General features: G+C 40.5%; 1 protein-coding gene across 7 annotated transcripts in view; it reads right to left on the bottom strand.

Annotated features, from left to right (window-relative positions):
* The window catches only part of METAP1D (methionyl aminopeptidase type 1D, mitochondrial), a 179,843-nt gene that overhangs the window by 76,754 nt on the left and 86,545 nt on the right, over positions 1-16,544 (bottom strand). For 6 of the 7 annotated variants that reach the window (XM_056536115.1, XM_056536119.1, XM_056536118.1 and 3 more), the window contains exons 2-4: positions 8,544-8,713; positions 4,052-4,201; positions 121-269 (exon numbers count right to left, since the gene is read on the bottom strand). In XM_056536115.1, coding sequence (XP_056392090.1) covers positions 121-269; positions 4,052-4,201; positions 8,544-8,713 — 469 coding nt within the window. Of the gene's footprint in view, positions 1-120; positions 270-4,051; positions 4,202-8,543; positions 8,714-16,544 lie in introns of those variants that run through there. The other variant, XM_056536120.1, reaches the window with a different exon arrangement.

Raw genomic sequence — 16,544 nt, 5'->3', positions numbered from 1 at the left:
ACCTTAAACAATATGGTTAATGCCAAGTTGTGAAATATTAGAGATAAATGTCTTTTTTATTATACAATAAATAGGCTATATTTACATAAGACTATGAAAGTAATTTAAAGAAAAAAGTACCTATCTGGAATTCCATGGCAGACCACATTGTTGACTGAAGTACACACGGATTTAGGAAATCCTCCGTAACCTAATGGGGATGGGTATGCATTCTGTCTGATAATATTATGATGAACAAATGCATCTATTTCTTCAGTTGTTACGCCAACCTGAAACGTGGAGAGACACAAGGAAACAGACACCATGGCTTTTGTCAATGTATCACTTGGAAGGTTCTCTGGAAACAAATACTGCTCTATGTACGCTATATTATTTCCATCCGTGAAATATGAAAACAAGCATGGTATTGTTTTGGGTTCCAGAATCTGTAACCTTAACTATCTTAATTGAGAAAATAATATTATAATTCTCCAATCCTACATTCCAAATGTAACTTTTCTATTATAAAGAATCAGTAGCTGGTAGAAGCCCTAGTAGTAAATGTAGCCACATACCAAGAAACATGTAAGGAATCATCTAGGAGCATAATACACAGCTCTTGACTAGTGCAGTGCCACCTACTGGCAAAAGAACTGTGAAAAATTATAGAATACTGTAATGATATGTTAATCAGACATACAGGAACTGTTTCGTGTATAAAATGCTTAAATGTGTTTTTGTTGCACTTTAAAATATTGGGGACCTTTATTGGGGACCTAACCTATACCAAAACCAGTCACATATTACTGTGCCACTTATTTCATAGGTGTGGGAGTGTCCCTTTCTGGTTCCTTATTGGGAGAAGTGATCGTGCTGATTCGTAAGCTGTATAGTTTTATACTACCACTAAAGCCTAAGCATTGTCTCCTGGGCCTTATAGGATCCAGGGAAGAGCCCTCTGGGATGGAAATAGGAATCCTTTGTGTTTTATACCGGGCCAGGAAACTCTTTGCCCATATTGAATTAGAGCTAGTCCTCCTACTGTGGTTGATCTGATTACTAGGGTCCTTTGGGGTATTTATGAAAAACCTAAGGGCATGTGTAAATTTCAAGTGGTGTGGAGTTCCTGGGTATGTACCAATTGGGCCCTGATAGGTCTTAATGGGCTATTTTGCCTTTGGTGGGGCATGGGGGGGTCTCGGTTCACGGATATTTTGATATTTTCTATATATTTTTATATATATATATATATATATATATATATATATATATATATATATATATCTGAGCTGTTTGTGCTAGTACTTTCTCCTGCCTTTTTCAGTCACTTTCCGTTCTGGCCATGGACAATCACTAGTTATCTGCTCCTATTCTCTCAATTCTTCTTTCTGTACCAATTTGTATACTTATTAAAGTGCCCATGAATAATATTTGTGATATTGTCTGAGATCTTTGTTGCAATATTTTCTGCCCTTTTTTTCTTTTGCAGGATGATAGTTTTTGACATTGACTTTTGGTGGCCTTGGGTGTGTTGGTTTTGCGTTTTGAGGTGGGTTTTTGTTTGTGTTTAATTTGTTGTTTACTAAAAGCTTGTTAAAACCTAATTAAAATGATCCGATAAAAAAAAAAAAAAAACTAAAAACCAATTACTGTCCCACTCCATTCTGAACATAAATTTTTACTTTGTGCTGCATTCAACAAAAATATGTTCAAAACAAGGGCATGACTTAGCATGACCGTTAATACATGGCAGTGTGACGGCCGCCAGGGGAGCCGGACAGAATAGCGGGAGTAAAATTTACTGCATGTGCCGTCTTTTTCTCCCACTATTGATAACGGCGCCCGGGGCCCCCATAATAGTAAATGGGAGCCGCCGGGACCCATTGTTTGCAATTGCTCACCGTCATAAAAACGGCTTTGACAGCCATTCTCGACGGGAAGCAACGACAGTGTGTAAGGGGACTTACCAGGAGGGGTGTGACCTAAAACTTTTAAACAAATCCATTAATACTAAAGCCAGATAATGGCACGTATTTTGCTACAAATCTACACCTTCTTGTAGTGGATTTAATATCCTTACTTTAGGAAGGTCCAAAACATGCCAAATTTATTAAGTGGCACAATACAACCTTTTTTCCAGACTTAATAAATCTGCCCTGTTGCAATTTTGTTTGTGGCATCTTAGTGGTGTTTTTGGGGATGATAGTGTCTATATGAAAAAACAACATTCTGATGATATGATTTTTATTTAGATTTTTATTCTATAGCCTTCCTAATAGAACTGCTTTTACAAAGTGAAACGGCTTAAAAATAAGTTAAGTTCCAACCTTTTTTTAAAACAAAAAAAACATTGTGTGATGGAGTGTAAAAGTCTTGTTGGGCCGATGACAATCTAATCAGAGCATTTCATACCAAAATTGACTTTCTGGATCAGATTTGGGCACAATTTGATTAAGTTTAATTTACAAACTAATAAAATACAATATATAACATCCAGTACACAACATAACTTTTTATCAATGAAGGCTAAAAAAATTCAGAATATAGAAAGTGTATCATACTTTTGTTACTATATAACTTTGCAATGCTTTACTCTTAAAGGGGTTATCCAGGAAAAAACTTTTTTTTTTTTTTATATATATATATATATATCAACTGGCTCCAGAAAGTTAAACAGATTTGTAAATTACTTCTATTAAAAAATCTTAATCCTTTCAGTACTTATGAGCTGCTGAAGTTGAGTCGTTCTTTTCTGTCTAAGTGCTCTCTGATGACACGTGTGTCGGGAACCGCCCATTTTAGAAGCAAATCCCCATAGTAAACCTCTTCTACTCTGTGCAGTTCCCGAGACAAGCACAGAGTTTTTTCCTGGAATACCCCTTTAACTTTGAATTGCTATTGCTACAAATGGCGCCATTGGGATTCTTATTATACTGTAGATCTTTATGTATAAACATAATGTTATAATGATCCATTTCTAACTAACAGAAAAAAGGGGCAGTGAAAACCATCGGCACTGGCACAAAAAGGTACCATGTTTCCCTACCCTGAAAGTAAGCCCTAGCAAGATTATCAGGGTGGGCTGCAATATAAGCCCTACCCCGAAAATAAGACCTAGACCAGGGGTAATCAACTGGAAGACCGCGGTCCTGCCCCCGGCTGCTAAGCAACAGAAGGAGGTCCCGCCGCCGCCGAGAGCTGCAGCTTCCGTACGGTATGAAGGTGGGGAAGTGCTGGTCTCCGCTGGGGATGAAATGTGTAAGGTACTGTAGTTTATTATGGCAGAGGGGTGGGGGGCACTGTAGGAGTGGGGAGGACAACAGGGAAAGGGGAGGATGGGGGGCTGTAGCAGTGTGGAGGATGGGGGGGCTGTAGCAGTGTGGAAGATGGGGGGGCGGGTGCGGCATCCTCCACACTGCTACAGCCCCCCATCCTCCACAATCCCACAGCCCCCCATCCTCCACACTCCTGCAGCCCTTCATAAATAAGCCCTACCCTGAAAATAAGCCCTAGTGTGTTTTTTGGGACTAAAATTAATATAAGACCCGGTCTTATTTTCGGAGAAACACGGTATATACACAACTATATCCAGGTGGAAGGGGAGGAGGTAACTGACCCGGCGTGTAAGACTGGTGGTGCTTCACGTATAGAGCTCAAAACAGATACTGCAAATATCGAAGAAAAAAGAAACGCAGCACTCACACTGCTGCTGGAAGTCTTCAGTTCAGGCTGTGTTCATGGAGGTCCCGAAATAGGTGACCATTGCAGGGAGAGACAGATGGAATCAAGCAGAAGTTCGGACGGCGGCCTTGATTCCATCTGTCTCTCCCTGCAATGGTCACCTATTTCGGGACCTCCGTGAACACAGCCTGAACTGAAGACTTCCAGCAGCAGTGTGAGTGCTCCGTTTCTTTTTTTCTTCGCTATTTGCAGTATAACGTTATCATGACATTGCATGTATTCTTTTATTAATTGAAGAACAATTTTGTGACATTGTGTTCTATAAAGGTCTGTATCTGACACACCCAACAATTGGATTCATAGTTGCCCCCTTGATAACTACACCCCATACCTTTAAAATTCTTCCAGCCAAAAGTAAAATATGACGGGCTAGTTGACAAGCCTGACGAAGCCCTTGAATCTGATCTTCGTCCTTAATTTCAATGAAGTCTCCCCAGTCAGGCACAATGCCTGTCGTCACATAGTCTGGCTTCATTATATGCTTGGAGGAAGAGGATTGGAAACGAAGATCAGAAAAAAGCATGACAATGGGATCATTTTCTCAGACAGTCCCTCCTGCTTCATGGCAACTTGCCCTCTGAGTTCGAAGAGTGACCTTCATGAGCCACCAAGCAAACCCTCAAGGCTTCTTCAGTGTTCCTTCCAGTGCCCTTTTGAACTTAACATTGCCTATTACAAGAAACTTACACAGCCTGTGAACTGTGCACAGCAGTACAAGAAAAATGGACTCCGACACAAATTTCCTAAAATGTATTTGCTGGAGTAACAGCACCATGTCAGGAGACAGGAGAACAGGTTTCTGTGTTTCTAGGTGGTAACATCGGGGGCTTGTATTTCTGAATTAAAGTGACAAGTGTTGCGGATAACAGAATAATATGTACCGAAAAGGATTTAGGTAATGAGTATGAAGTGCGAATGTGGTTATTACAATCCGTCAGTTCTGCTGAGGTGTATAATGCCTTTTCCATAGCTTTGTAATCCTCACAACCTTGTCATGTAAGAAAACACTTTTGAGGAAACCTTCATGCTCCTCATAAGTGACAGATTTTGGTGGAAGAAATGAATATTACGCTCTATTGCAGACAATCTGCGGTAAATTATAAATTTGGGATTAGAATCTGTGGGAGGACCCTGATGTTATAAAGCAGGAGGAGAAGAGTAGATTGATATATAGATTTGTAGGAAAAAGTTCCAGGATAACCTGTCATTTATGTAAATATCTCTAATTCTGAGCTAAGTAGTCAGGGCTAAAAAAAAAAGATTATTTTTATTAATTATTTTATATGCTTAGTTGTTTAGTGTTTTGAGTCTCTTGCTACAGCCCCTCTCCCTTTCTTGTGATATAGAGATCTTAGGTTATGTTCACACTGAAGAGTAATTCACACCGGAAAATTTACGGGCGGATTGCCGCAGAATTGCGTGCAAATTCCGTGCGAAAACGATGTCGGGCAGAATTTTTTTTTTACCATTAACTTCTATTCATTTCTGCTCGCGGATTCCACTTGAAGAATGAACATGTTCTTTCTTCAAGCGGAACGGAATTCAGCGTCGGAATTCTGCTAGCAGAATTTCCGCAGTGTGAACAGGACAGCAGAAAAAACATTAAAGTCAATGGGCAGAGGAGATGTGCATTAATTTGGAGCAGAGAATTCCTCTTGAATTACTCCGTATGTATGAGCCCTTATACTGGATGAGCGTCAACTTTATTGCAAAATGGGGGGGGGGGGGGGGGGAATGTTATGCTAAGGGGGGTGTGATTGGGAGCTTCATAATCATAACTCCCCCCAACATGAATCACGCCCATCAGCCTCATATTCGCACCCTCTGAGGATGGCAATTAAACCCCATTTTTTCAATAAAGTTTATTTTTCAGTAAAAAAAATGCAGCTAGTCAACCAAATAGTAAAAATCCTTATATCTCAGGATCTAGGAGAGGGAAGAAAGTAAAAACAGCATTAATATCAGGCTACTTGAGGCTATAGAAAGGTATTAAAGGGACACTCCCCCCCCCCCCAAAGGATAGGGGATAAGATGTCTGATCGCAGGGGGGGAGTGGGGCTGGCAGCTGGGACCTCCCGCGAACTCCGGGCCCGCACCCCAGAGTTCTGAACATTTATGTTCTGAATGCGGCTTCGGGGCTTCCATGTTTGGAACGTCACGCCACGTCCTCTCCAGTCATGTCTATGGGAGGGGGAATAACTGCTGTGTACTTCTGCTCCACAGCCGTCATGCCCCCTCCTATAGACATAAACGGAGGGGTGACGTCACAAACACGGAAGCTCAAAGCCCGCTGAAACCCCCTGCGATCAGACATTTTATCCCCTATCCTTTGGGATGTCTTGGGGCGGAGTACCCCCATGGAAAAAAAATTTTGCCAGAAAGTTAAACAGATTTGTAAATCACTTCTATTAAAAAATCTTAATCCTTCCAGTACTTTTTAGGGGCTGTATACTAAAGAGAAATCCAAAAAAGAAATGCATTTCTTCTGATGTCATGACCACAGTGCTCTCTGCTGACCTCTGCTGTCCATTTTAGGAATTGTCCAGAGCAGGAGAAAATCCCCATAGCAAACATATGCTGCACTGGACAGTTCCTAAAATGGACAGCAGAGGTCAGCAGAGAGCACTGTGGTCATGACATCAGAGGAAATGCATTTCTTTTTTTGGATTTCTCTTTAGTATACAGCCCCTAAAAAGTACTGGAAGGATCAAGATTTTTTAATAGAAGTAATTTACAAATCTGTTTAACTTTCTGGCACCAGTTGATTTAAAAAAAAAAAAAAGTTTTCCACGAGAGTACCCCTTTAATGTCTGCTCTTTCTCCTTAAAAACATTACCACTCTTGACCATGTATGGTAATTCCCCTTGCCTACATTTATTTTGCCACTATATTATGATACTTCATTGTAAGAAAATGTGAGCCCAGTCTTACTCTCATGTAACTTAATAGAATCCCATTTTTGCAGACAAGTTCTAAACTGTAGCACAGTGGTCTCCAACCTGCGGACCTCCAGATGTTGCAAAACTACAACTCCCAGCATGCCCGGACAGCCGTTTGCTGTCCGGGCATGCTGGGAGTTGTAGTTTGCCTCCAGATGTTGCAAAACTACAACTCCCAGCATGCCCGGACAGCCGTTTGCTGTCCGGGCATGCTGGGAGTTGTAGTTTTGCAACATCTGGAGGTCCGCAGGTTGGAGACCACTGCTCTAGCAGGTCTTCCTAGGAGCTTGGAGGCTGCTATAGTAACTCCATATGGTTCTGGAATGAAATGTTCAGAAGCTACCTACTGAAGAGATGTTCCAGTGCCCACATAATCTAACCTACAGCGTATTACCAGGCCGCTCTTTATCCCATCAGTCACTCTCTGTCAGCCATGACCACAGTGTTCTCTGCTGACCTCTGCTGTCCATTTTAGGAATTGTCCAGAGCAGGAGAAAATCCCCATAGCAAACATATGCTGCACTGGACAGTTCCTAAAATGGACAGCAGAGGTCAGCAGAGAGCACTGTGGTCATGACATCAGAGGAAATGCATTTCTTTTTTTGGATTTCTCTTTAGTATACAGCCCCTAAAAAGTACTGGAAGGATCAAGATTTTTTAATAGAAGTGATTTACAAATCTGTTTAACTTTCTGGCACCAGTTGATTTAAAAAAAAAAAAAAAGTTTTCCACGAGAGTACCCCTTTAATGTCTGCTCTTTCTCCTTAAAAACATTACCACTCTTGACCATGTATGGTAATTCCCCTTGCCTACATTTATTTTGCCACTATATTATGATACTTCATTGTAAGAAAATGTGAGCCCAGTCTTACTCTCATGTAACTTAATAGAATCCCATTTTTGCAGACAAGTTCTAAACTGTAGCACAGTGGTCTCCAACCTGCGGACCTCCAGATGTTGCAAAACTACAACTCCCAGCATGCCCGCACAGCCAACGGCTGTCCGGGCATGCTGGGAGTTGTAGTTTTGCAACATCTGGAGGTCCGCAGGTTGGAGACCACTGCTCTAGCAGGTCTTCCTAGGAGCTTGGAGGCTGCTATAGTAACTCCATATGGTCCTGGAATGAAATGTTCAGAAGCTACCTACTGAAGAGATGTTCCAGTGCCCACATAATCTAACCTATAGCGTATTACCAGGCCGCTCTTTATCCCATCAGTCACTCTCTGTCAGCCATGTAACTTTTTTTCGAGAGGAACTTTCTGAGATGCCGAATCACAGAGCTCTTGCTGCTATAGGTAGGTGAATTGCTGCGGCTGCTGCCAGCGGTACGTAATACAAGATGTATTATTATCACAAGCAGGATGTTTTTTCCCGTTCCCGAAGATAGTAATGGTTACATAAAAAACGGAAAAAAAGAAAAAAAACATTATTACAGCAGCTTATATTTTTCTTGAAAGGTAACCACATGAACTTTAATATAGACTCATCACATTCTCACCAGTCTGTCTAATGACGAAGGCACAGGTTGGATATCGACCATAAAAACATCTTATTTACTTAAATCATTTACTAACATTATGGCACATTTTTACAAGTTGGCCAGCCACTTCCTAAGAGTTGATGGCCACCCACCGGCGTCTGCATCATTGGACAGATTGCCTGTAACTATCTATCTTGAGGCCGGGCTCACCTATGCACTGATTACCTATTCTTCATAACACTATCCGGCTGGGAGCGGAATACACGCCGCTCTGTTGTTCCGGATTTAAATCCCTGACCAGGATTCCAGTCCCTGGCTGTCAGTGGATGAATGTACTTGATCAGTAGTGCAGTCAACCTTTATATTGACTGGGAAAAGAATCAGATAGTAGAAATTACAGTTACCTCGGGAACTGGATGAGCTGGGGAAACTGTACCTGGCCAAACTATACTATGAGCGAAGCTTCTTTGTCTTCGGAAAAAGAAACATCTCCTTTGTTGAATGTTCAACTGCCTGTGTAAGTAGATATGATTGATTGATTGAGAGAAAACTCTATGACAGCCAGTCACATAACCTGCAAGAAGAGATGTGAAAAGACAAATAACAGTTAATATATCCTTTCATTTCGGAGACATCATCACGTTAAATTGTTTAAATCAACGTTCGTCATTAGTGAAAACTTCGGGGAGAAAGTGAAGACATTTCTGTTCTGCTGAAACCTCATTTGTAGTAATACATAACTTCTGGGCTTACTGTCATATACTCATAACCTATATACACCCTGATCTGAGGAAGGGAGGGCTCCTCCCGAAACGCGTAATCCATTGCCTTTTATTTGTTTTTGTTTAATAAACGGTCTTGCTGAGGATCCTTTTACTTCACCCTGGAATAATTGTCTGCATGTTCTAAGTCGCAGCGCCGGCATTCAAGGGTTTCTTTTCTACTCCTTCCTACCGCATCTACAGGACGACCTGGGTCGATTCCTGCTACCCACTGGCTGAGCAGCGACGCACCATTATTGGTACCCCTTTTAATAGGGGTTACATGCCTATTATTTCCACTTTGAGGTGAGCAGCTATCTAGAAGCCCCGTGGGGACATCCCCCATTCCTCACACCTCCCACGTATATCCCGGGGTAATACACGAGGCGCCGCTTGTTGTTTTTTTTTTTCTTTCTCATAACCTATAGGGCAGTGCTCCCAAACCTGTGGATCACCACTTACTGCAAACTACAACATTCAGCATGCCGTCATAGCCTCGGGGAAGCAGAGAGAACTGCTTTATAGGTGTTAGAGGTATGTCTGGTTACAAGCTGAGGATAGATTCCAATAGCAACCAAAAGAAATCGTAATAACTTATTATTTATTATAAATTGTGGATCGGATGTGCAGTAGGTCATTTGTGGAGTAACTAAACCCATTAGGTTGAATATATGTAAATTGAAAAATAATAATGCATAATGCATGTTGAATTTACACTTAAGGCGTAGCTCTATAGTCAACTCATGCCCAATCTTAAGATCAGACATGGAGAGATGCATTCTATACTGGGCTATACAGTTGCAGAGGAACCATGGGAAGCCCATGCATTTCTAGTTAATAGGACTTGTTAATAGGTTAATGCACAAAACTCACCGGGCATCACACGGCTGCCTGGGCAATCCAACAGACCAGCGTAGACTGCATCTCTCCATGCCAGGTCTAAAGACTGGGCAAGGGAATTAATATATTGGGTTAAAGGAGTAGTTGGGTTAAAGGAGTAGTCAGTCTTAAAAAAAAAAAAAAAAAAAAAAAATGATCCCCCAATCCCTATGAATGCTGTATTTCTGGCTCTACCATAGAGATGCATAAGGGGGCATGTAGGCCATCGCTTCGTGCCGTGGTCAACACACTTCATTTATAGGGAGAATCAGGGCACCAGGCAGGAGATTACGGGGATCCCACTGGTCAGACCCTCCCCCCTCACCCCCGATTAGACACTTATCCCCTATCCTTTATGATAAGGATAAAATTTACTAAGCTGGAGAGCTGGAGTATTCCTTTATACTTTGAATTACTAAAGAAGATTAATGTTGTCCATGCACATGGGATCCAATCATAGGTCATGACCAAGGTCAGATTGAGAAAGTAGCACAAAAAATGCACTGAGAATCTGAAAAAGCCTATTTACAAGAGACCGTGGAAGTGTTATCTGACAAGATTACATGGTTGATCCCACTTAATAATACTAATAAGAACTTCTCATGTATGGTGTGGTCCACCCAATACTGTATGTGAATATGTACACTCTAATTACACTGTATCTCCCGACCCCCCTATACATACAAATGTTTGGCTTGGCTGAGTGTTTATGTGTTCTGAAAATAATGGGATGTAGGCTGCTGTCAGATTCTTTTTTACCAGCATCTTATTTTCCCAAGAAGAAAAGAATCAGTTAATTGAAATCCAACAAATCTCATCCTTCTCCCCCCAACATCATCGGTTGGAAGGCCCTTATACATACTAGACAGTTATTCAGTCCCGCCTAAATTAGGTGTGTGGAAGCCTTTACATTCAGCATGCTGATAAAATGTGACAACTTAATATGCTATACCCACATTTGTTGTCTAGATTAGTGGTCTCCAACCTCTATTAGGTGGTCTTGATCTCCACTGAAGAACTAAATGGGAGAATCCTATTAAAATATGGCTTAGTGATGGATGTGGAGTTGACCCTAGTACCCAATTCATTTGAGTACTGTACGTGAGGACAACATTGTGGTGGTTCTGCTCTATTGTTTGGATGAACAACCTTGCCAAGCAATATAAATTTATCAGTATACAAAAATATTTGCTTAGATTTTTCTCCCCAACAACCAAATGACCAATCTATTATTGGCTTTTCTTCTTTCATCTTATATGAATTTCAATGCAGAAAAGGACCCTGGGAAAACACATACTTTAGAAATACAGACATTGTAATTTGAAAAATAGCAAGTTATATAATATATATTTTTATGAGAAAAAAAAAACAGCTACAATTGTATTCGGGTGAAACCATTAAACTTGTCCCCTGGCAATTTTAGTCTATGCTTCCAGTACTTAAGATAGAAAAAGTCATGCAGATATACCTTAGTAGGTTGCATTATGGTAATCTTTTTATAACACTGAAGTGTTCTTGAAAAATCCTCCAGTGTATTATGCACACACACATTTTATTTTCCATAGAGTAAAGAAAGTCTTGCATTTCCATTTTTTTCCAGCACAAATGTATTTATTGGGGCCAATCAAAGAAAATCACTCAAGCAGATACATTGTGTACATGCTCAGTCACAGTAAATCCCCCTATAAAGCACAGGTTTGCATAAAATTTGCTACTGATAAAAAAAATATAGAAACACAAGGTCATTTACAGATTACCGCACATTTTTGCTTCTCAGCTGCAGTTTCTCAAAAGACAGAACTCAAACGATACTGATCCATGAGTGTAATGATACCAATTGTCCAAAAATGTCTGAAAAGGGGGATTTATCTTTTGTTTCTACTTTTTTTTTCTAAAAAAAAAAAAAAATAATTGAATTTCAAATTCAAAATGTACTCAAAATGTGTTTAGAAGAAGTGAAACAACAATTAGAGATGAGTAAATCGATTTAGCACAATCAGATTCGGTAAAAGAATTTTGAAATCCAATTTTTGTTCCGATTCATTCAGGATGTGTTTCATCCCTGAGAGGCCTGGAAGTGGGAGGCAATGTTGTATGTATCACAGCTTCCACTCACCACATTCTCAAAGCTGGGGCTCTGCACCAGGTCCAAACGCTAACAGTATAGGAGCACTGTGATTTTGACAGGTGTCCCTGCTCCTGCTTATCAGTTGTGTCGGCAATCAAAGGGTAGTTGGGGCAGTCTTGAATTGGGATCTCTGGATCACTGGAGATTCGCTCTTCTCTAACTACAGTAAATTATCTTCCCTGTCTGATGATACTAAGTAAAAAGTAGCAGAACAATCACATTGACATGCATTAACATCAGCAGATAGTTCTTCTCAAATTCTAAAAGGTACATGAACAATCGGGCTAGGTTTACACAGAGGTATTTCCAGCTGGAAAAATTCCAGACAATAATTCTGAATGTGCTCGGCACCGACTGAATAACTTGGCACTAAGACCACGTGGACATTGTCGTCTCTATAGACCATATTGTATTCCACACAGATTCTGCCTAAAGAATGACCGAGATCATTTTTCCGTTGGCCAAATTTCATCGGTGGAGACTCTGTTGCTTAAATTCCTTTGAAGACTGTGCAGAGAAATCCCATTCACAGCAATGGGAGTGCTGCACTGTAATGTATAACTGTAACTTATAAGTGAAGTTATGCCGTGTAAACCTAGCTAAAGAAGGGCAGCTGTGACTGAAAGCTACACTCCTGCAGCAATAGCTAAGATTTGAGAAAACTCTGATCCAAAAACAATTGGCAAAAGGAAGATTATCCAAGGAAATCGCATACCCTAAAGACCTAGGGGTATTTACCATGCCTCTGCCTGGCAAAAACTACCAAAAAGTCACAAGATTTTTGTGCAATCGCCCGCTTTGCACAAAAAGTTTACTGCTAACTGAGTGGGTGGTGGGAGTTATGGTTTTGCACAGAAGAGTAGTGGTCACCCCCACACGCCAAATTTACTTAATTTTAAAGTATATAGAGAAACGCCAAACTCACAGATTTTGCTGAACTTTTTATTGCATATTTACAAAATGGGATACAAAGCGATGAGATCAGCACCGAAATAGAAGGCACCAACAAGACAAATACAATTATAAAAACTTTGTTAGGTAGACATTATTATATAATAATAATATGGACACCATGGTAAACATGCAGGGAGTGAGGAAAATAAACAAATGGTAAATGCAAGAAAGGTAAAAGAACCAGTGAGGCATAAAGCATCAGCTGCACAGAACAAGTGAAAGTAGAACAGATAGAACACTGCAGATAGAATAGATTAGGGGGGATCTCCCACTTCATACGTACGTTTCGCTTCCTCATGGCTTTGTCAGGGCGCAGCTGATGCTTTATGCCTCTCAGTTTTTTTTTACCTTTCTTGCATTTACCATTTGTTTATTTGCCTCTCTCCGTGCATGTTCATCTTTGAGTGTACCATGGTGTCCATATTATTGTCATGCGATTTTAATTATGCTTTTATGTCATTATGTCTACCTATTGAAGATTTTGTAATTGAATTTGTTTTGTTGGTGCTTCTATTTTGGTCCTGACAATTTACACCTGCTACGAGGCGTAAACTACAGTGGAAATGTACAGTAGCTCAGAGCTGCCGTAGAATTTAGAGGCTGCTGCATGAAAAAGCCTCACATGTACCTGGATTTATCAAGAAGTGTGTGACTCTTGATAAATCCTGTGCAATCCTGCACTGGTAGGGGTCTTGGTTTCTCCCCCCCCCCCTTCCAGTGTATATTTTCAAAGAACAACCTGATTCAAGGTATTTCACAATAATACCCTATCACGGGTTATTTTAAGATGCAAAGGTATCCCCTATAGGGATAACTAGCTCATTATGTGGGTCCAAATCCTGGGACACCCACTGTTCCCAAGAGAGGAGGACAAATGTCCACTGGATAAATGGATGCCAGTGTGCATGCCAGGCCAGCACTCCAATTATTCTCTATAGGGCTTCTAACCATTGCCAAGTTAGGATCCCCACCAAACGGCTACTTCCACAGGGTAGGAAATACATTTGCATCTTAAGACAACCTCTCTAAAATATATTCAATACTTTTGGCTAGCACTCACAGCCATTCAACTCCTTTACCACAGCGAACCAATACCAAATTTATTTTGGACATATCACAATGTCAGGAGGTTTCCTTCTCAAAAATACCGTCCACACCACTTGATTGTTAGGCTTGTTAGAACATTCACAAGACGGACATTCTGTGCACAATTCTGTGCAGAATTTTAGGTACATTGCATTTTTGATTTATTTATTATTTCATTCCGCACAGAATACCAAAAATTACCACACAAGGGCAAAAACCAAAAACAGTCCTGAGCAAACACTTGGAAAGTCAGTCGTGTGAAACCACCCTTAAAGTATACTTTAGTTATGCACGTGCACATGAAACGCATTGAGACTCCTGTAATGGGAGATTCACGGTAGTGTTGCAACGTGAGATATATGTTTTAATGCATACCAAATAAAGGCAAGTTTTATGGAAGATCTGGATCGGAAATTCCTTTTGTATTCCTCTTGAAGAAAGAGCCTAATCTGGTGCAGATCCAAGCACTCTACGCGGAGCGAAGGTGAGCTGTATAATCTCCATTGTCTACATTATTAGTTAGATTCCGGTCACTGAATTGGTTGGGTTCCCAGCAGACAGACCCCGACCTATGATAAAATGATGTTATATCCTACTGATATGTCATCACTATACGACATACAGTACATGTACCTCAAAGTACAACAAACTGGAACAAGAACTTGTAGTGCAAAAGAAAAACAAGATCTCGTACATAAGTGACAATTATAAAAAAAAAAACATGATGGTTTTAGGAAGGCAAAAAAAAAAAAAAAAAAAAAAGAATTCCTGGTCCTCAAGGCAAAATTTAGTTTTGACAATCAACATTTTTACTTTTCCTACAAATGAGGAACAGTAAAAATTTCGTTATATGGCTCCTTTATTTCATGAAGAATGGATAGAGCTTATAGCAGAAACATACTACACATTGAGGAAAGATAGGGATGGTGAATCGGAAGCATCATGAATAACCCTATTCTTCCAGTATGAAGTTTCCGTGACATCACAAACAAGAATCGTTTTCATGCCGAGCATTTGCACTGTCAATATAATGTGTTTTATGTACATGACTCTCGGCTTCATGAGCTCTCAACAATCCCTTCATCTTTCCTCTGTCCAAATCCCAGCTCTTTGAAGCTCTCCTCCTAGGCCGGCTCTAATACTCTGCTTTCTAGATAAGATCATATGGGAGTTTATAATTAACTTTCCTATTTACTGAAACGGTGGCAGGGAAACACATAAACATGTGTATGGAGAGAACAAGACCCACTGATGTCCTGTCTGATCTCATGTAGACATGCCATAAATCGATCAAACTAGGTGACCTCTCCAAACCATGTTCGAATGATGAAAAGGGAGACCATTCATATGTTGGAACATACAGTCATCTGGGTATGTTCTGTGTATCTGTAGCTATCACGAGTGCCCTTTTAAAATGTAAGGGGCACTTTTGCAAAGAAAAAGTAATAGTCATAATTCAAAAGGTAATGTACCAGATGAAGCATTCTGTTACTCCATCTACATTCTGCCCCCTTTCATCTACTACTCGCGATACACTTGTGGTAAAACCCCTGACCTTGTTTTATCTAATGTCACAGATACTTTCATCTTCTTTTTCCATGTTAATTTTATTTCATCCTAGTATGACCTCAGGAGACCCTTGACATGTTATAATAACCACAATTTCCTCTAATAGCAGAACAATTGTTCAGGAAAATAGAAAAGGCAAAAAACTGACTTGGATTGTCAGGAATAATAATTCTATAAAGATGGACATGCTTAGGTTACTAGGACTTCCGGGCACAAGTTTGACCTGAAGTGTTTGGGCATTTTGTACATTTCTAGACTAAAATATGTCAACCTCAACTGAATGGGGTCATCCAACTCAACCCCAACAGCAGATGTTGGTGAAAAGGATACACATGCCAATCTTTTGTTCTTGTAAGAGATAAGCTAAAAAAGTTGAAATATTCCTAAAATATTATAATTATAATTTTTTTTTTTTTTGCATAGAGCCATTACATTTTTCAAAGCTGTGAAGTCTTTACAATCACAATTCCTTTTTAGAGATGAGCGAACATCCAGTAATTCAATTCGTCACAAACTTCTCGGCTCGGCAGTTGCTGACTTTAGCCTGCATAAAGGAGTTCAACTTTCAGGTGCTCCGGTGGGCTGGAAAAGGTGGATACAGTCCTAGGAGAGAGTCTCCAGCCCACCGGAGCACCTGAAAGCTGAACTAATTTATGCAGGATAAGTCATCAACCGCTGAGAAGTTTGTGACGAATCGAATTACTGGAAGTTCGCTCATCTCTACCTTTTATTTCACATCTTGCAACAGACTAAGGTCCCTACTAGATGGCTGGATGTGCCCGTAAATCAGTGCTTGTTTACAAAGTCCATTTATGGCTGGAGCGCTGGGCTGTCCCTGCAACCATGTGCGGCAATCAGTTATTGGCTGCACAATCCCAATTATGTGGGGAGATGTGTGTCTGACCCAAAGGATCGGGGATAAGATGTATGATCACAGGGGTCCTGCTGCTGGGGACCCCCCGCAATCTCGGTGCAGTCCCCGGCATTCTGTGCGGGGTGCTCCTTCCGAGACGGGGATGTGATGTCAG

This window comes from Hyla sarda, chromosome 8 (genome assembly GCF_029499605.1).
Source record: "Hyla sarda isolate aHylSar1 chromosome 8, aHylSar1.hap1, whole genome shotgun sequence".
NCBI lineage: Eukaryota > Metazoa > Chordata > Amphibia > Anura > Hylidae > Hyla > Hyla sarda.
The sequence above is the reverse complement of the archived record's forward strand: the minus strand, read 5'-3'. Positions and strand labels throughout refer to the sequence as shown.